Raw genomic sequence first — 21,465 nt, forward strand, 5'->3', positions numbered from 1 at the left:
AAGCCCTAGGCGCTGAGGCTTTTACCCACAGCGCCACCCGCGTCCCTGTAGGCTCGCAAGTAGGCTCGCACATCCTCTCATGCTCTGCTTACGCAATATGTATTTAGGATACCCGAGTGCTATAAATCGGGAGCCATAACTCCTGAGGTGCAATAATGCCAGACTTCCGCTTGCTGAGTTGCAACTGCAAGACCAGTTACGCCTGGCCTGAAATAAGGGTCAAGAAGGAACTGCTCTGTGGCCAAGTAGAATGCCTGACTCACCTGGGTCAGACCCAGTTTGGCACACAACCAGCCATGCACATTTGCATACACACAGGCCTGGAGATTCAGTGGTGCCCCTCTGAAGGCTTCACCCAGAGCAAAAAAATCTGGCTAACTACGGCTCTGCGTGACTTAAGCATTTGTCCATGCACGTCCCTACCCAATGGTGACACGAGATCATGTGTGTGTGTTTGCAACAGTTGTACAAATGCTATGTGCATCCTTTGTTCCACACTTGGTCCTTTCTGGAATTATCCTGCCAATGCCTCTAATGCTGCGGCTTAGAATGAACTTTTTACCTTTCAACCCATTGACTCTCCGTAGGCTGTGGGAGGGACAGAGTTTTCGGACTTGGCTCTGGAAGCAGGGACAGCTTTACCACAAATTCATGGTGGCTAAGGCTGGCAATAGCTCCTAGACGAGAGTAGTTATTCCGCCCTCCTCTTAATATTGAAACCCAACAGGGTCATCTAATGATACTGAATGGCACCAATACATTCAAAACAGTGCACTGAAACGATGGGACTCTCACAAGATGTAGCACTGGCAGCACATTGCAACAACTTTAAAAAGAGATTACACAAATTCAGGAAGGATAACAGCTCCTAGGGATGGTGGCTATGTACTGCTTCCAGTTTGGCACAGAGTCTCTCCATTTGGTCTCAGGTAGGCTACCGCTCTGCAGACCAGTTGGTGGGGATTACAAGGCTGTTATGTTCGGAGGCTTCTGGTTGGTCACCGTGGGAACACAATGCTGGACTAAATGCCTTGGTCGGATTTAGTTGACAGGCTCTTCTTACATCCGGATCACTCACCAGTTCCTCCACTTGCATAGATTCTCTCAAAGCTCTCAGCTTCCTAGGAAATCTAAATACCAGCACCTTAAATTTTACATGGCGTGAGTTCGAGAAATCCCCCTGCTTTCCATGACTTGTTGCTGCTTCACCAGCTTGCAGAATTGTTGCTGGTAAAGTTTGGGTTGAACTGGAACCAGATGTTTGACAAAGCATCTGCATCACTACAGAGACCCACTTTCAAGGCGAAAGATCTCCGTAATATTATTTGGACTTGTGAATAGGCCCCAAAACATCAGGAAGGGTGATTGTTGACCAGATTGTTCTTAAGTAACTTATGAAAATCCAAGCAATGGGTAGATGCATGGTTATCTACCTCACTGAGCACATGCTTTCAAGTGAAAGGGCACAGCCCTTTTGTGTATGCTCTGCCTAAGTTCCATTACAATGATGGGGTGTGAAAAAAGTGTGTCAGCATGTTTGTGTGAGATGCTCAAAAGCTGCCATTCACTTGACTTTTTTTCTGCTAAGCCAAGCTGCTTGTTTCAAATTCATTCTCCCAAATCCCACTGCTGTATCATCCCTCCCACCCCCTGCCAAAATCTTCACTACAGAGCCTGCAGTTTGTTTGTTTTTTAAAAAGTTTATCAAAACAAAATTTACAGATTGACTTGGCTTTTAGAAAAGTAGAGCCTTCTGTTCACAAATCCGTTCCACTTCATTAAAAATATTCAGTTTTCAAACCCAAGAAAAGATGCTCAAATCAAAGTCCTGTGGCTTAATTAGCCAAAAGCTACTTTCTGAGCCCCTGATCTTAGGGGAGGGGGTTCCTATAGCAATGTGAATAAATGAATGAAAGTAAAATGTTAGTGTTGATGAGGCTTTCTCTTTTCAGTCAGGAGAGTCATAACTGTGGCATAGAAAAGATATCCCAGGAGGAGGAGGAAGGTACAGGTCACTGGACTGATGCAGAACCACGAGGCAATGAAGTATACCATGAGTAAAGAAAGGAGAGTCCTGTAGCTTGCCAGAAACCGAAGGCTGACTCTCGGCTGTTGAATCTGCCCCAGCCTCTGCTGGCTCAGTGGGCTGTGCCTGGCCTTTTCCACGAGGGAGGGGTTGGTGAGATGGTAGCGGCAGAAGCTGCCAAGGAAGTTCTCCTTGGCACAGAGTCTCTCCATTTGGTCTGCAAACTAAGCATGGAGAGAAAAAAGTCAGTGCAAATAAGGAATGTTTGGTAAACACTTATGTCTGAATGATGAGAAATTAAGGACCGACTTCTTAATAGGTTTTGTGAAGAGGTCTTCTTGGAAAGGACCTAAATCAGTCTATTCTGCCCAACACACAAGCCCACTTCCAGCTTCAGGAATGCAGTCATAAGGAGCTCCTTTTAATGCAGCTGTTCAGGAAAGCCAAAGGTAGAGAATAATATCTGTTTAAAGCTGCCAAGAGCACCAGCAATTCCCCAAGCAGAGAATGTTGGCTTTCTTGGAGTGGGACTGATACCTTTGGGGACAGAGCACATCTAGGGTCTGATACCATTAAGGGGTGAAATTCATTCTCCAGCCTTTGCCACTGGACCAGGAGATCCACTGGGAGCCTTCATCCTACATCTTCCAGGAAGATGGTCACACAAAGGAGAGGACCAGCCTGGCCCCATTCATGGGCCAAAGCAGCTTGCTTCCTCCTTTACTACCAGGAAAAAGCCTCAGCTCCAATTGCTGTTAGGTCTCAGAATGAAGGGAGAGAGAGTCTGGCAGCATCCAGAAGATGAAGGGTGTAAGGGTTTACGGTGGTATAGGATTACAGTGTGTTCCTTGCAAACTGCCTTGAAAAGCAACAGATTGAAATGAAAGGTGTCAATCTTCCGAACAGAAAGGAGCAGGGCAAGCATTGTGGAAAGAACACCCAGAGTGTAGCGTTTCGGACATATGGACTCAGAAGAGCAGCAAGGAGATTTTGCACAGCACTTACTCGTTCATTAATGGCTGAGGACAGCCGAAACAGCAGCCTCACAAGAGTGGTGCTTTCGTAACTTCGGATGGGCTGAAGCTCAGGATCTCCCTGGTACTCCACCTCAAACCTGCGTAGGCCATTGATGATCTAGGAGAACAGTTGCACTTTAAAGTTGTAGCCTTAAAAGGCTTAGAGCTTCAAGACTATTTTTACAAGGCGGCAGCTCTTCAAAATTTTAAGAGCTATACAGGCTAGGCCATTGCAGACTCATTTAAATCATAAAGGTGCTACAGGCAGAATTCAGGCAAGGTTACAGCAGCAGACCGAGATTGGCCTGCTTTTTAACCCCATTAGATCCAACTCTTTATCAGTTTTTCTTTTTGAAGTTAATAATCAAAGATGTATTATACAGTGGTACCTCTAGTTACAAATTTAATTCGTTCCAGAGGTTCGTTCTTAACCTGAAACTGCTCTTAACTAGAGGCGTGCTTTCGCTAATGGGGCCTCTTACTGCTGCTCTGCTGCTAGCACACGATTTCCGTTCTCATCCTGGGGCAAAGTTCTCAACTTGAGGTAACTCTTCCAGGTTAGCGGAGTTTGTAACCTGAAGCGTTTGTAACCTGAAGCATTTGTAACTTGAGGTACCACTGTACCTCTTAGAGAGTTTTTGTGTTCTTTAATAGAATTCCTCTAACACTACTGGGGTGGGGTCTGGGGGTTGGCCTACGCCTCTAAAACCTTTCCAAGGAGTGTTGAACAAGGGTTGTTTTGGCCCTTAATCTGGACTCAAATCTTCAGCTACTCACAAGATTACTGAAAAATTAATGTTGACTGCAACCTAGCAAAACTAGCCAGGCCAGCCACCCTCTTACCTGGTACCTGCCAAGAGGTGTGAGAATCAGCCCGTCTTCACTCTCAATGCAGTCTGGAAGCTGCTTCTTCCCATTCTTATCCTGAGCTGCCCCCCAGTTCAACATCAGCTGGCTCAGCTGGGCTTCATTCAACTGGCAAACATCAATTTGAAAATTAGTTTATATAAATAAAGGTAAAGGTAAAGATACCCCTGCCCGTACGGGCCAGCCGTGTCCGACTCTAGGGTTGTGCGCTCATTTCACTTAAGAGGCCAGGAGCCAGCGCTGTCCGAAGACACTTCCGGGTCACGTGGCCAGCGTGACGAAGCTGCTCTGGCGAACCAGCACCAGCGCAGCACACGGAAACACCGTTTACCTTCCCACTATAAAGCGGTACCTATTTATCTACTTGCACTTAGGAGTGCTTTCGAACTGCTAGGTGGGCAGGAGCTGGGACCGAAAGACGGGAGCTCACTCCGCCGCGGGGATTCGAACCGCCGACCATACGATTGGCAAGTCCTAGGCACTGAGGTTTTACCCACAGCGCCACCCGTGTCCCTTGTTTATATAAATACTACATACCAAAAAGGCAAGCTGACACATCTTGACAGCTAAGTAGCCCAAACACACAGCAGCAAGTGCTGAAATCTCTACATACAGTGTAAACCTGTTTCCATTTTCTCTCTTATACCATCTAAGCTACTTCAAACACTTGAGGCCAGAAAGTGGCATATCAGAGATAAGGCTGTGCAGAGATGGGCAGGCTTGGGACTTGCACCACAGGGAGGGGTCAAATTCTGGCCCTCACTTTCTCTCTGATCAGTTTGAAGCTTAATAATAATTTTATTATCTGCCCATCTGACTGGGTTGCCCCAACCACTTCTTAGGATAGCAAAGCAGTCAACTCTCAGAAGTAAAGAGAGCTGTGAGCCCTCCAGGCGTGGAGACAAGATGCCTCGAAGTGAAGGCCATCACAAAAAAATACTTTCATCATTTTCAAAGAAGGGCTGCTCTATGAACACTCACTTTCTCAAAAGCTTGCCTCTCAAGTAATCTGCAGTTGCTACACAGAAAAAAAGCAAAATGTACAAAAGGGAAATCCTTAGGTCATCTGCTGTCTCCTGGGCAACCCTACTGCACCAAGAAACGGGAGAGCCAGCAGGAGGGAGCTACCCAAAAAGACAGGAGTTCAGTGCTGAAATCTTACTTCCAATATCCCTCTATGACTGGGTCTTAGGCAGCCAGACATATGTGTGACCCAGCCACCATGGCATGATGCCCAGAATGGTAAAGATTGCGTCATGTATGCATTGTGCCAGGCTGACTTGCTTCCTGTTGCTCCTCGGCATAGCAGCCTGAAGGTTCAGGGTGCGCTGTTTGTGTATACCAATATAAATGGAGGGAGAATGAAAAGACTTGACTTTGGTTCCCCTTCCCCCGCCCCCAATCCGATTCTCATGAGGGAATACAGCCCTTGACCCTGCAAAGGTCACCCATCCACAAATTAATCAGACCATCCTGCATTGCAAATAAACATAATTGGGATATATTTTGTTGCCATACCCGAAATATCTGACAAAAGTATTCCAGGGCCTTTTCCAAGTATTCATCTGTCTTTTTAATGCTGTCTTGCCCCATTTCGTCCAAGTCATTGCCTGTGTAGGAGCCGTTCAAGTCAGTGGAACCAAAGCGGAACCAGGAAAGAAAGGAATGGCTAGTTGTGGCCTCCACAGAGTGGTCTGATATGGATTTGGCTGTCTGCTGGGCCTGGCCGATGAGCTGGGACAATCGTAGCACCTGATGAAAGACAGCAAGTCAAGCAACTAAGGCAGAGGTCCCAGGAATATAAAGCTTGCCCTGACCAAGCAAGCAAGTGGCAGAGAAAGCATTGTGGGAAACAAGAGTCTTAAGAGATCTGAGACAAACCACACCTCAGAATAAGTGCTGGTAGTTCTAGACTTCTGGTTCGCAAATCACTGGAAGTCGCTATGGTGCAGTAAGGGAAGGCTCAATTTGCAGAGGTCCTGTCAGGAGGAATCTCCGCTCTTTCAAACCTCCCAATTAAGCAACATGTTAGACTCAGCACCTGCAAGGCTACCAAGGCACACCTCCCAAAATGTCACAAGAACCACAAGTGGCAGCTTACCAGGCTCCTGACTTCCGGCCCAAACATCTGCTTGTACTGGAAGTCCTGTCCTTCAAGACCATAGACGTGGCTCTTCACCTTAAATGAAGCATCTGTGATGGTCGGAGCTCGGGATGACAGGAAGCTCCCTCCGAGAGACGAAGGGCTAATGAAGAGGCGGTGCTGGCGGTGAGGAAGGGCAAGGTCTGTTTCCAGAAAGAGCTGCTCTCCTGCAAAGGGAGGGTGGGAAGCAACACCTTTTACATGGTTGCCCCTATGTAATCTGCTGCAAGGTAGCCTTACTGTTAGCACCTTGAACTGGCAGCCCCAAAGGACCACTGATCTTATGACCACTGATCAGCTGCCCTCAGGAGGCAAAGGTGTCAGCTGACATCATGCGATATAGCAGCCTTCCGCAGCCCCATTGTACACTATGGTTGTATAATGCTGGAGTCTAAACTATGCAGAGGACTCCAAGTTGAGGAAGGTTGCCATGTAGGATTTGGACTTGGGAGACTCTAAGCTTCTATTCTCACTGGGTCAGTGGCAGTGGCTCTCACACCAGGAGCTTTTTGGAAGGAATTTAGACAAGCAACCAAGCCAGCCAGATTTCTCACCTTGTCCACCCTGATGGCTTTTCCTATTTGCCAAAGGGAAAAGCAACAGACAGGTTGCTGAGGCAGACAGAAAGTGGGCAGGTTTCTCATGCTCTCTGTTTTACCTTTCTGGATCATTTCTGCAAGGTTGGGCTGAGCGAAAACTTTGGCCACCCTGAAGACCATCAGGGCATTCTTGGGGCTGACCAAGTCGGTGCGGAGAGCTCGGTTCAGGAAGCTGACAAAGAGCTTGGTGTACATCAACAAGTTCTCCTGAACAAAAGAGGCCCTTTTAAGAGAACACAAAGGGACATATTACATAGCCAGCAAGAGGACTGCCCTTTCCCTGCCACTGAGTAAGGTGGGCCTGCAGGATTATGCTGTGAGCAGCTCCAAATTGGGAGAATGTGCATTCCAAGCAGGCAAGAATTTAAGGAGACGAGGCTTAGGAAGCCTCCTCACTTTGGTTGCAGCTTCTCTTCTTACTTCTATGACAATGACCTTCACTAACAAGGGCAGAGCAGGAATCGGGGACAAGTCTGATACAGTAAAGCTTCTCCACGTGGGCACCCACAACCACTGCAGTCACCCGCAAATCAAAACAGGGACACAAGTGGCCACCAGTGGCAAAGGGTCACTGCCCAGATCAGACCTTTTGTATTCCAAAGCATTTGGAGGGGCACCAGGTTGGGGAAGGCTGGCCTGGAACCATCATATATGGCTCTCAACCTGCTACTGCAGGAACTGGTGAGTTTCCCCTCCATCTGCAGTGACTCAGACCATCCTAAGACTCACCATTTCTCTGGTACGCTGCGAGGCAGGGATGACTCGGCACTCGGGAGGGGCTTCTCAGGTGCATATCTCCAAGGTTGCAAGTAGCTCAACCACATCTCCAGTACCTGGGACAAGAAGATTAGTTTTTCATTACAGTTGGTTTCACTGCACAGTTGTGTTCAGCAACTAGTTTCCCTGAACTTGTGGACTTTGTGAAGATTTGGATCAGCAGCCTTGACCTACTGGCTTTCCCAACCACTCAATACACACAGAGATGACAGAGTCAGAAGTGGAAACGGTGGTGGTGGTGATGAGCGGGTCTTTCGGCTAGCACAAAAAGGCTTCCTTGTCAATCTGTGCCGACTTACCTATGCTATCCATGCAGCCCTTAGCACTTGTGATGAGGTGCAGGTGCAAAACAGTTTTGAAAACCAGTGTTGGCCTTTTTATAAAAGCAACAACAAATTCCAGGTGATGCTTATCCACTGGGATGCCAGCCCAGACACCTCTTGGCTTTCGAAGCCTTTGGCAAAAAGATTGTATCATTTTCATGCTTTTTCCTTTGCTTTATGAGGACTAGAAACCTGATCCTGCTTTTTTAAAAAAGGCCACATTCCCAAAATTTACAAGAATAAACCACTCTGCATCAGAGGTCACAATCTGCAAATCATGCTGCACTCACATGTTTGATGATCACATTGAATGGAAAAAAAATATATAAATCTGCATGTTGGAAAAAATTGGCCCTAACACTCTCCTCTCTTCAGCACAGTCCACACAAAACAGAAAATTCAATGGAGGTACTTACAGCTCTGAATGAAGCATCCAAAGGCCAGTGACCAAAGCAGTGCTGCAGAAATATGTAGAGTTTTTGCTGAACAAACCGGGGAATCACAATCCTGCAAACACATGAGAGGTCCCCCCAAGATAAGCAAAGCAGGAGGCAAGAATAACATTTGGGTATGGAAACAGAGAGGCTTCTCCAGCTCAATGTACCATACAGGAGATGTCAACTCTATGCATGCTATGCATGCTCTATGCATGGAGACTGTGAAATGTGCTTAGTTTCTTGGTTTATGCAGAGAGGGAATCTGTGATTTTTATTCCATTCTCTTCTTCTAGGAACAGAGATAGGATTCATGGAACAGAAAAATCATGAGAGCTGGCCCTCTCCTGCACGCTTACTCCCTGATGCACAGGGTGCTGACCTGAACAAGCCTAGAACAAACCTACCTCTTGAATTCCTCCAGCGGGCTGGCAGTGTGGGAATGCCCAGAAGGAGAAACTGGATCCGGCTTCAGGCTGTTGCTGAAAGCATGGAGGTGCTTCACAAGTAGCCGGATGACCAAGACGTGCTCCTCCGTCGGCTTAAACGACTCCTGGATCGGAAGCAGAAGCAAGAGGAAGAGGAGTAGGAGAAGAGGAAAAAGGAGTAAGTCCTCTCCCTGCCAGAAAGGAAGGCCAGGAGGGAGGAGGGGGTGGAGAGAAAGGGCAAAGAGAGCTGAAGCGCTACAGAGCAGAGCAAAGAGGTGTCCGCAGACCCTTTAGTTTAGTTCCTGGCCAACCAAATCGCAGAAGTGAAGTGTGTCCCACACTTCCGTCCTGAGTGTAGGAAGGTAATTTCGCCTACTGCTGAGAAGAGCGTGAGCAACTCATTCCAGTACAGTTTTGGCTTAAGTTGCCCAGGGCTGTTCACAAAGTGGCTCAAATTACTTTGCCTTCCTGACCACCCTCAGGGCATCCGCTGCCACCGCTCACCCCGCAGAAAGCACAAGCACAGCATCCACCCACCAGCCAAATGTTGCCAGTGAAGCTTTGCAATCACGGGATAAGAGAAAGGATCCCCTAGTGGACTGAGGAAAGGTTAAGGAACAGGAAGCAGAGACTGGGGACGAATTAAGACAGTTCTCCCAATGGCGGAATGAAAGAAACAGGGTCCCCAAAGGAGGACAGGTACTTTTTAACTTGTTCATAAAACACCTATGGAGTTTAGGGGTAAGTAGTGAGGAAGGAAGGTTTGTTCATGATACCGAATTGTTCAGGGTGGTTAAAACAAAAAGGAATCATTAGGAGCTCCAAAATGATATCTCCAAAATAGGTGAATGGGCAGTTGGATGACAAGTGCAATTCAATGTAAGCAGCATTAAGTGATGCACATATCGGGGTTAAAAAAAACAACACCCACACACCCCAGTTCCACCAATAAGCTCATGAAGTCCGAACTGGTAGTGGCATACTATGCACTTCCCCTTTGCCACCTTAGGCAGCAAAATGCCTTGGAATAGCCCTGCCAAATGTGGCTGGACTTCCGACCTCCATCAGCCCCAGTCACAATGGCAAACAACAGGATTTGCAGGGCAGCAATATTGCAAAAGCTAAATGTTTCCCCCTCTAGTGAGGGGGAAACCGCTTTGCTATGCTTAAACTGAGAATCCCAGCTGATCAAGATTTTTCTCCCTTCTCAAAATAGTTGGTATGACTGCGGACAAGGTGTAGCCATGCACCTAGGTCCTAGTCTTTATTACCTTATTATTATTACCTTGAACCCTGAGGTGGAGAACACTTTTCTGGTTGCTCCTTTCTGGGGCCCACCACAATTCCGGTGAAGAGGCCCATTTTATAGGAGGGATGGGAGTTAATGCACCAAAAATCTCACCTTTGGGGAGGAGATTCATGAGGTGATCCTAACACAGCAAACTCCTAATAATTCCCAGCATCTAAGATGATGCTGTTACCACTTTTTAAATCATGAAGACTAGAAAGCTGCTCTTGAAAATAATATAAAGGCTGAACACCACACACAATGCCTTTTTGACTGGCCCCCGTCACCACCAAGGAATTGAAGGGATGAAGGAAAACAAAGAACCAATCCCAGCACCCGTGATCTGTGCATGCACATTTCCGTTGCGATCTGCAAACATGCAGTCCCCCAAATGAGTCCTTTCAAGCTGTCTATGGGGTTTTTAGCCCTGTGCAGCTGCTCTTAACTTGAAGCGGATTATGATGGTGTATGTATGTGTTTTTATTAAAAAGACACCCACATACACACTTAATCAGGGCAGGACTAATGCCGTCCCCAAGCTCCTCTTTCATCGACAGGAGCAAGGTGAGAAAGCAGCACACAGCCCAGTTAGCAAAGCAAACGTCTGTGGCAAAGGGGTGCTCCAAACCTCTCCTTTCATCAAGACTTGCAAGCAGACCCCGGTGCTCCTCCTAATCCAGGGATGGGCAGCATCTATAACCCTCCAGATATTGCCGAGATTCCCAGCAGTCCATGTGGCCAATGGTCAGGGAGGATGGACCTGGTAGGCAGTCTGGAGGTTCTCCACAGGTTCCCCACCGGTTCTAAGCTAGGCTGGGCCTTAAAAGGCTTCATCTCTTCTCTGCAGTTATCACCCAATGGAGTTAAGAGAATAGAAGCTGCTAGCTAAGTGGCTTTTGAGCTCAAGCTCTTGACCAGCTGATCTAACTGGACATGCTCCTTTCCCAGCAATGGAAAGAAGCTAGAAGCCAAGTTACAGGGAACCAGGCAGAGGGCCTTCTCGGTAGTGGCGCCCTCCCTGTGGAACGCCCTCCCACCAGATGTCAAAGAGAACAACAACTACCAGACTTTTAGAAGACATCTGAAGGCAGCCCTGTTTAGGGAAGCTTTTAATGTTTGATGTATCACAGTATTTTAATATTCTTTTGGAAGCCGCCCAGAGTGGCTGGGGAAACCCAGCCAGATGGCGGGGTATAAATAATAAATTATTATTATTATTATTATTATTATTATTATTATTATTATTATTATAGCAATGCTGTGGCAGCTTCTGACACACTCAAAGTCACCAGACTCTGGCAACTCCATAGAAAGGAGAAGCCCGATACATTTACCCCTCCTTTTGTGGGTGGAGCATCGCAGGAGGTTGTTGCTGCCTAGGGTAAGGAAGTGGGAGGATGAGCGAGCTTTGGGAAAATCCATCACCTGGACTTGGCATTGTTTTCTGTGCTCCCTGGGAAATAATAGGCACACAGGAGCAGGCCCACGTCACTCTCAAAATCCTCTTTACAACAGCAGCCCCACAGAATGTACTTTTCCACACCCCCAACGTCTGCCCACACCACACTGCAAACTGCAGGAAGGATCTTTTCTTTTTAATTTTTAGACAAATAAAATGAAATGGCGGGGAGGGAGAAAGAAAGAAAAGAAAAGTGAAAATACTTGGTATGTGTGGAGGGCCTGGAAGCTGGACTGGGCAGGATTACTGCGCTGGGCACTGGAGATACTGAGCCGGTATTGGAGAACCTCCAGCTGAGAGACACAACACAAAAGGGGGGGGGCAGGAGGGGTAGAAGAGGCAAACGCAAAAATGGAAAGAAACAGGGGGGAAAACAACCAGTGAGAATGAGCCCAGGAAGAAGGAGGGGACAAGGAAAAAAACAAAAAAGCAAAACCCAAGAATGAGTCACAAATGAATGACAAATGCAGGCAATGTGAAGAGGGACACACAACAGCAGCAACACATCTTTGGTGCAAAATAGCCTCAAGCAAAGTCTGACCCCCCCCCCTTTTCTCACGTTGCGCAAACATTTTCAGGCTGCAAGCTCTTCTCTGCAACCCAAACGCCAAGGTGTTTTGGCAGCGAGGGACAGCAGAGAGGTATTAGGCAGGAAGGGCTGGGGGCTCCTGGACTTATCAGAAGTGTTTGGCTCAAAATGGCAAAACTGGAGAGAAGCTGGGACTTCTCTCTACCCAGCAAGGCAGTTCTTACACACATTTTGGCTCCTGGAACTGTGGAGGTGGTTCGAGACTTTGCAGCAACAGTTGGAATTTAATGTCAACAAATGGATTCTGGGAAACCCAAGTCACAGTTATGAGTATCAAGATTTACCAGGACTTTCCCAATCAGCTTTTGCATAGTGTTTGTGGCCTTCTGTGTGTGTCCACAAACAAGCGCCACTGGGCTCTGGCAAAGCAGCCACACAAGGAGTCCTGCACCTGCACCTTGTGCTGGGTGTGCGCTAATCTGATCAAGGGTACACCAGGCCAGGCCAAGCCAAATTCAGGTAAAAGAAGAGGCAAAGCAGTTGCAGGTGAGGATGCAACAAATCAAGGGCACGTAGCCTGGTAAATAAACACCAAGGATTTCCAAGCCACAGGGAGCAAAGGCTCCAATGCAAACATCCACTCTGCCTGAACTGCGGAATATGCAACTGTGAGCCTGGAACTCATGATTCCCTATGAAAACATTAAGAGAAAATATTCAAGTCAGGCTCCAAAGCTGATCAGTTGGGGGAGGGTGGAGAGTGGGAAGGCCGTTTTTGCCACAAGAGAGCGAAAGCCAAAACAAAGTGTATGTATTCAGCCCCAAGACTGTATACATGGCAAATCTGGATCTAAGTGGGCCAATCCCGAGGCCCTGCTTTCCCTGGATCTCTTGGCCCTGGACTCTCAAATTTAGAAATGCAGCGCAGTAGCAGCTGGCGCTAGAAACTGTCACAGATATTAAAATATGGGATGCAAACAGAATACACACAACCAACAATGATGCCATGAGCCTCCTTCCCTGCAACAGCATGTGGAGAAACACAAACAGGATGGCAAGTGAGCATGAGACTGGGGGAGGAAAGGAAAGACAGGCATTTTCGAGGAAAGAAGAAGTGGAGTTAACTGTATACAATGTCATGCACACTCAGAAATACTTTGCTGAGAACTGCCAAGCATATGGGCTTCAGTAGATGACAGGTGCAGTTGATTAACATATGACTGTTTGGGGCTGGTGGCTTTACTTTTTAAGTGATTTTACTCACATATATTCCCAAGACTTTAGGGTGAAGGATGTGTATATGTGTGAGTCTAGAAATGCAGTAAAATTAAGTAAGAGCTGATGCCACCGCATTCAGAAAGGAAAGTGTGACGTTTTCAGTTCAAATCCTAACTAAAGCAAGCCCTCAAACCACCACCGCTGGCAATACAAGGGTGTTTTTATTTACTTGCAACATTTTTACACCACCAATGGAAGAAAAAGTTATCTGGGTGGAATACAGAAAGGAAAATGCAAAGCATAGCACATAAAATCAGAAACAAATTTTAAAACACCACCAGAATAAAACCTGCGATAAAGAAACCAAGTATCTACAAAGCACTAAAACTTGGGTTTAAAAAGGAAACTGGAAATCCTGGGAAAACAGAAAGTTCTTCACCTAGTTCTGACAAGTCTGCATTTCAGGGGACATGTCAGCATCTCTTTCCCAAGAGAGCATTCAATGACTGGAGAGCCACCATCATAGAGGTCCTTTCTTACATAACTAACTGCATCCCCATTTTGGCCACCTGGGAGAAGAAGAGCTCAGCATCCCACAGCCCGGCTCTCCTGAGATCCAGGCACACCAGCAGAAATATCCACCTAAGGCCTCTGGAATATGAATCCATTCACCTCCAGGTCTCCCCACACTTGCAGAGCAGAAAGTCCACACCTCAATGGGAAATGATCCAACCACAACAAGAGGAAAGATGTTGATTCTCTTACACTCAAGACTACCATCCCTCTGCCTGATCAAGGGTGTGTCCTGCTGATATCCATGTTGGGGCGAAGATATGCTGGGGCAGCCCCCATGGCTGCCACAAAGTCCTGAACTACCACGGAAGTTGAAACTATCCCAACACGAAGTCAGAGATGGTCTCTATCAACTCAGGCAGGGAGGTGGGTGGGTGGTGTACCAGAAGAATTCCCAATCTGCCCCAGGTTCTCTATGCAAGAGATTCCAGGTTAGCATTAGACTAATACTAAACCATGGGTAGGCAAACTAAGGCCAGGGGCCGGATCCGGCACAATCGCCTTTTAAATCCGGTCCGTGGATGGTCTGGGAATCAGCGTGTTTTTACAGGAGTAGAATGTGCCCTTTTATTTAAAATGCATCTCCGGGTTATTTGTGGGGCCTGCCTGGTGCTTTTACATGAAGTGGAATGTGTGCTTTTATTTAAAATGCATCTCTGGGTTATTTGTGGGGCATAGGAATTTGTTCATATTTTTTTCCAAAATATAGTACGGACCCCCACAAGGTCTGAGGGACAGTGGACCGGCCCCCTGCTGAAAAACTTTGCTGACCCCTGACCTACTGAGTTCTTGCAACAACCATCAAGTTCAACATAAATTCCTCAAGCAAAAAAAGCTAAGGTTTAGGGATGACCCTTTACAGCTCCCAGCCTGCAGGCAGAGAACCTTCACCCACAGAGGTCCACCAATGTTTAAATACCATCTGATATTCAGTGAAGTATGACTGTTATTTGGTATACTGGTTTGCTGTTGTTATTTCATTCTGTAACTCTGTATTGCTCCCCCCTTTTTTCTTTGTTACTTATCTGTTTTTTCAGTGTCTTCATGTTTTTGTAAACAACAAAAATTCAATAAAAAGTTGCACTGGAGAGCAACGTTTGCCTTTCCCTAGCATCATAATTAGGGCCTGCCAAAAACTGCCTACCAAATTCATGTCTTTCCTCTCAGGCAGTTTTAACTATTTCTAACTCGAACAACACAGACATTCCAAGACATGCAATGCTCACAGCCTGCATCTGCGGGAATCGAGCTTCCCTCAGCTTTGACATAAAGCAAAGCCATTCTCCATTGACTGGAACTCCTCTCTCGAGTGCTGATGTATCAAAGAAACCCACTTCAACCCCAGCTTGCTTTTATTTAAGTGCCAACAGCCTCCCCTCACTCTGCAGCTCTTGTCATTAAGCAGAGAACAGAGCTAGGCAGCAGCAGTTGCATTTCCCTGCAGTCCCTCAAACTGGCAGGCCAGCAAGCAAGAGATGCCCAAGCTCAGGCCCTTACCTTGATGTGAGGGGACTGCATTTTCTGGTACATGTCCAGGGAGTAATGATGGAGCCACATTTCAACAAAAACCTAGGAAGAGAAGAACTTGTTCACCTGCCTGAATTGGGCCAAAGAACCTACTACAGCAGTAGCCAGAGCCGGCCTTTGGAGTGATTTCTGCTCCTGGGGTCTGGTCTGAAGCTGTTTCAAGACATAGCTCAGTGTTGGATGTGGCAAGTTCAAGAAACCAAGTGGTCAGGTACGTTTGTGCTAGCTGACTTGTCCCCCACTCCAGATTAGGGATCTACAGAGCTTGGGATTCTGGGGCAGGGGCAGGGAAACAGCAGAAAGGTACTAAAAGGCACATAACTGCAATGAAGGCCTACCCCTAAAACCCTTTTTGATTACTTGAACCCCTCAGAAAAAACAATTTAATCAGATACACCTCTGTAACCTTCCAGATATTGTTGGATTCTAACTCCCAGCAGCCCACATGTCCAAAGGGGATGGAGATGGGGAGTTGTAACCCAGCAACACTTGGGAGGGAGACAGGCTCCCCCTCTCCTACAGGCAAAGCAAACGCTTCTTTTTCTTAAAGGTGTGTTTCCCCAGTTCCCCAGGCCCCGCCCAGAAGTAGGCCTGGTATTCTACAATTGCCTGTCCCCCACCCTGCTGAGCTAAAGCAATATCCCCGAAGAGCTTGCAGCAACAGCCAGGCAGAGCAGCCGCCACACCACAGCCTCCTTCCCTCCTGGACACACCTGAAGCATGGTTTCCGATCTCCAGATCTCCTGGGAAGCAGGGTCTGCATTCACCGAAGTCTGGTGAGCAACATGTCTTTTTAGAAGGCTTGTTGGATGCATCCCGTAGGAGCTGAACGACATTGCAGGAGATCTAGATGGGAGGAGAAAGAAAAGACACAAGTTAAAAACCCCCCAAAAGGGTCACCCAAGCAGGATAGTAGTCAGGGTTGGGCCTAAGGACAAAGTGGAGCAGGGGAAAATCTGCACCATGGCCTCCATCAGTGTAGAACAGCATTTTTTATTTTTTCCCCCTCCCCAAAATTGGGTTTAGTCTCCATTTCGGATGGAAATTTAGAATTCAGCTACTCAAAGCTTCATTGCAAGAGCAGAGCTATACTGTTGGCTGGGATATAGAGATGACTCCTGCTACCATCTTTGTACACCGTGAACCTGTAATCTGGAAAACTAGGACAAGTACTCACCGGGGAGCAGGTGATGGGACGGCCCCTCCTGCATCGGAAGAAGAGGGGGGTGGAAGAACAATCCCTTCTGTGGGCAGGAACCACTTCAAGTACCGATCCACTAGGACAAAGTAAGCACTGTTGGACATGCTGATATGATAGGCCGTGGAGATGTTCTGAAACACAGAGGAGAGAGAGAGAATCCCAAGTCATTCCTCTTGTGGTATCAACTCAAATAGAGAACTTTATGGGTAAGCCTAAAAAAATCAAGCTACTCAAAACCATAATTTTCTATCACACTATGCCCGGTTCCTCTTCTGTTTTCCTCTGAAGGAGCAGTCCTCTATGACAGTAGCTCCCGCCAACAGCCTGGCATGGTCCATGCCCAGATTTTACCACCCTCTCTGCTGTTTTGTGAGAAACTAACCTGGTACACAATGTGCTACAGTGAGAGTTCAACAACAGAGGCAGTGAGGACTGCTAGGAAGGAGCAATTCTGCAGGGCTCAGTCCCCCTCTCCCCACTTGTTTAGCAACCCTACACCCCTGCCACTCTCTTCTTAGTGCAAAGCATTCAGGTGACAAGCTGAAATGGTTAAGCACACTTTAGTGCCAAGGGAAAGACCAACAGGCAGAGTATTTCAAGCACTTTAAGAAGCTATTTATACAAATATTGACTTTAAACCACCAAACATCATGGCAAGTGTGGAGGGGAAGGGAGAGGTGGGTCAACAAGGGATAAACCACAAGAGGCACGAAACTATGCTGCAACTTCTCATCTCATTTGTATAGCAAACAGTAGGCAATGCATTGAAAGAAGCAGCTGCCTTTTTGTTTACCTTCGGTGTAATCAGGCTTAATGCAAAGTAGAACATGTAATATTCAAAGGGATCTGGCAGCAGAGTCAAGGATAAAGTCCAACAGAAAACATGAAGAAGCATCAAGTCTTGGCCATTCAAGACCATCCAATGAAGTGTCTATAGTCAGTGTTTTATTCTATTCTCAGGATTTGGGTGTGAAGGTGGGAGTGCCCCTTCTTGTTAAACACTTTATCAACATGGCAAGACACTTAAAAATGCAGCTAAAACAGAAGGAAAAACATCTAAGGGAGAAATCCAAGATAGACGCTGAGAAAGATCAGAGTTTGCAGGCTGCAGCCATGCAAAGAACCAAAATGACTTCCCTCCACAATAGTGGGGAAACTGGTGGGAGTGTAACAATCCGCTTGTTCCCCAGGCTTCTAAGAGCTGGCAGAGCATGGGCTTTCCATGCAATTTATCTTCACCTGGAGGAGCCACTCATATGCAATCGCCTTGGAGCAGCTTGTGTGGCAAACAGTTTTGAAAAGTTTGGGTGGAATGTGCAGCCGCTGGCCCCTTCTCATGTAATTTGGGAGAGGGAACACAACTTCCATCCAGGGCCTTGCTAAGCGGAGGGCAAAGAAATCAACCTGGAAAGCTGCAAGAATCAGAATGGTCTCCCTCTCACCACTGACTGTTTGGCATCACTGAACTACTGCAAGATTTGTGCCCCGCCCCAAACATACACACAACATGAAGAGAAACCATTCTGGGCTTATTGTCCAAAGGATACTAAGGGCCAAGTTCAAGCTCAGGCCTCCAGATGGAGGAAACTGGACTTTGTTGTGGTACAAAGAACATTCTGGTAAAATCCGCTCTTGTATTGAGGCTTTCACTGGGCCCTGAAAAGAACAATGGCATAATTAAGACACAAAATACAGACCTTACGACTGAAACAGCTCATAAGGTGTACAAACATTTGCCCCCCCTGAGATCTGGGGTGTGGAAAGCCAACAACCACTTCTGGAGCCCTAAACCTCCCCCTTCTGCTCTGTTGTAGCTCAAGAGTTTAAGGCTTCAGCTCCCACTGCTGAGCAAGCTAAGGAATAGGCAGAATCTGTGCGCCGCAGAGAGCGGAAAAGGTTTCAAACTTACCATTTTAATCTCAACATGTTCATATGAAATCAGTGGGACTTCCATATAAAGGATTAGGAACTTAAACTGCCTATTTTATCCTGGATTCAAAGTGGTAGTGTGGATCTTATCACCTCCTTTCCCAAATACTTACAGGAAGGTAGGAGACAGAGAAATCGTATCTGTACTCTTCAGCTTGGAGCTTGTAAACCAACTTCATCATTGGGCCTCTATCAAAAAAAGGCAGCAAGAGAGAAAACATTCAGAAGGATAGGGGGTAACCCTTGGAACCACATCAGAGCTCTTCCCACCGCCCTCCTGAATAAAGAGGTTTACCCAGCATCAAGAAAGTCCAAGGCAATGTTGTACTCAGTAGGGTTTGCCCTTCCTTGTAAACAACGGAGGTTCCAACCTAAAATAATGCCATCTAAGCTGCCAAAGATGCTCTCCACCAGCCACGGAAAGATGGCATGAAGTTCCTTCCAAGGGAAGAGAAACAGAAAAGCTCAAAACGAAGATATACATTGTTTGACTCAAAGACTTCCCAGGGGCTCCAAACCACAGAAGGCATTTTCTGTCTAGAAACCAATCTGTGCCAAATTTACTATTCCCAGGAGACCTAAGACTGACAGTTAGTGGAAATACTGGACAAAACCTGACAAGCAGACATCAGCAAAATGGAAGTGAATTTCTCAAGTCAGTTCCTCTCTATTTCAGTTTGTCAATTTGATTTGTAGTTGTGTCTGCATTTACACGTGAGGTTGCTCTGGGTTCTTTCATGTTTTCTCTCCATTAGGCAGGAGTGAACAGGGCAGTCTGCCCAACCCTGACAACATATATATTTTATCAGAGAAGGTCAATACATTCCAAAGCAGAACAACAAGGAAATATTATAGGCCTGAACAAGTAATGAGCCTTCTACCTTGGCAGGAAAATCTTCAATGACAGTCACAAGATCATGGCACCTCTGGGCGAAAGGCTTGTTCAGACAGTCAGCCTTTAAGCTATCCTGTTTTAAACAGAAGAGAAAATAAATCTACCTCAGACAAAGCAAAGAACCCTTGATCAGTCACTTGTAAGCAGGTCATTTCCAACCTGATCAAACTGAGATGTGAAGAACCCAGGCCCTGGTCTACCCACAATACTGATATGAGTTTGCCAAGAACCAGCAGGAGGAGCCCCTTTCCCAGGTCTCCACCCTTCCAATATGCAAAAGCAGCTCTGAAACTCAAGGCAAAACAGCACAGAGATCAACTGTGTGAAACCCTCTTACTTACCAAGAGGTAACTGTGCTGAGGAAAGTGATGGGCAGTCATCTCCGTGCCTCGGATATGGCCAAATGGTGGTGTCATTTCAGCAAGCTGCCAAGAGGAGAGAAAGAAAGGCCTCAAACTGGGACCTCAGCCTTGTTGGTTGATACCATTTATTATATGCTGCATAGCTGGAGATGCCTCAGCCTCCTGACCTGAATGTTATCACCAGCTCTGCTCCTGGATGTAACTGGGTGTGTGTGAGAGAGAAGAGTGCTCTGGGGTGGCTCAAACAGTGATGCCATCAAAGCCCCTCCTGTGAAGATTCTGACTGCCAACAAGTTACCCTGTCTGAAAGGAAGAGTGTGTGGCAGGCACTGCCCTGGATGTTGCCACCTGCACTTGGATCTGGCAAGGTGGGCAGCGTTTGAGACTCCCATTGTTTTAGGTGCGTTTTGTGATAAGGAATTTCATTAGCGTGAGCAGCTTCCAAGGTCTAGGCACAGTGCTGCACCTATGATTTCAGATTAAAACTGCAGTGGAAGGAAAGGAGGACCTTTCTCTACCTCCCCACTTCCAGCCACTCTCTGAAGACTGGAGAAAATACCCTCATAAGAATACTGGTGGTGGTGGTGGGGAGCATGGCTTTGGGTTTGTTTGTTTTTTGCAGTCTTCAGATGAGGACTAGAGCATGTGAAAAATGAACATAAGATTTCAGCTGCAGTTCATTCATTTGCAGCTTTGTATTGTTATTTTTAAAAAAGCGCCTAAACATTCTGTTGTTGCACTCGTAACCTAGGTTTAAGGTGCTGTTTAGCTCCTAGCTTTCATACATCAGTTTCTAACACTGGAGGCGGGGTGCTTCACAAGAGCAGCTACTCTTTACCAAAAGCAAGGCAGCCTGAAACACCACTAGCGGTGGCTGCAGTTTTTAAAACCTTGTGCTTGAGCTTGCTTCTTCCTCACTTCTCCCTCACATTCCTTTTCCCTCATATGGGATGTCTGGGGTGTGTGTATATAGTATATATGTGTGTGTATGTATATGTACATATGTGTATATATATATGTATGTATGTATTAAGAAGCTGCTTGCTGGCAATATATATATATATTGCAAGCAAGCAGCTTCTTAACGCAGTACTGATTTTTGTAAGCTGCTCTGATGGCATTCATGTCCTAGCTTAAGCCAAAAAAATGCAAACAGAAGCATATAAATATCTCAAGTAAACAAACACCACTTTCGAAAGACTTTCTGCTGTTTAGCCGCCGCCTTAGGCGCGGAGAGGCCTCCGCGGTGAGGCTGCTCAGCCTGCGCCGACCGAAGGGACTTCAGCCTCTCTGGGCCACGGCGGGACTTTCTCCCGCGTAACCCTAACCAGAAGAAGAGGCAGCTCAGGGCCTGCCTCGCATGGCTTTTGTGACAACGTGCCGGGCCTCTCCTCCGCCTCTTCAGCGAGGCCACCCGCCGCCGCCGCCGCCGCCGCTCACCTCCTCCCGCCTCCGGCATTTCAATCCCACCGCCTCTCCGCTCTGTCCGCCGCCAGGCAGGGCGCAGATCAAACGCGTCACCAACGCCCCAGCACGCCCCTCCCCTTAGGGACTACAGCCGCGGGTGCACTAAAGTGACGCAGCGAGACAGACCCGCGCGCCGAGAACGAGCTCCTAGACTTCTTAACAGGGTAGAGTGGCATGCGCATCGCCTAGTTTCCGGGTCGGAACTGTCCCCGCCCCGCCCCCAGTCTCTCTTCGCTCTGCTCCTCTTATCTGTTTCACACAGGCAGTCTAAGAGGCAACTAGATCGATTGAACGTGCCCAAGTATCAGCACGTAGCCTGAAGGAAGAGGTGGCAAAATTTGCAAAGGGGGAAAAAAAAGATTCTGAAACTGAACCTTTTAAGAGATTTAAATTCTTAACATCAGA

At 47.1% G+C, this 21,465-nt stretch overlaps 1 protein-coding gene across 2 annotated transcripts; it reads right to left on the reverse strand.

Moving 5' to 3' along the window:
- Positions 1–1,680: 1,680 nt before the first annotated feature.
- On the reverse strand, positions 1,681–21,166 carry SMPD4 (sphingomyelin phosphodiesterase 4). 2 transcript variants are annotated; one of them, XM_081174810.1, is made up of 20 exons: positions 21,034–21,166; positions 19,573–19,656; positions 19,218–19,304; positions 18,632–18,774; positions 18,450–18,525; positions 17,955–18,063; positions 17,201–17,253; positions 16,384–16,538; positions 15,920–16,052; positions 15,177–15,248; positions 11,564–11,653; positions 8,593–8,738; positions 8,168–8,258; positions 7,381–7,484; positions 6,711–6,874; positions 6,011–6,219; positions 5,428–5,661; positions 3,886–4,017; positions 3,032–3,160; positions 1,681–2,250 (listed from the first exon to the last, which is right to left on the reverse strand). In XM_081174810.1, exons 2-20 carry the CDS (start codon positions 19,645–19,647, stop codon positions 1,924–1,926), a joined length of 2,529 nt encoding a protein of 842 aa, XP_081030936.1. In that variant the 5' UTR covers positions 19,648–19,656; positions 21,034–21,166; the 3' UTR covers positions 1,681–1,923. The 2 variants fall into 2 exon arrangements, with proteins under 2 accessions (XP_081030936.1, XP_081030937.1); XM_081174811.1 differs by lacking the exon at positions 11,564–11,653.
- Between the last annotated feature and the right edge of the window lie 299 nt (positions 21,167–21,465).

This window comes from Podarcis bocagei (assembly GCF_964188305.1).
Source record: "Podarcis bocagei genome assembly, chromosome: 16".
NCBI lineage: Eukaryota > Metazoa > Chordata > Lepidosauria > Squamata > Lacertidae > Podarcis > Podarcis bocagei.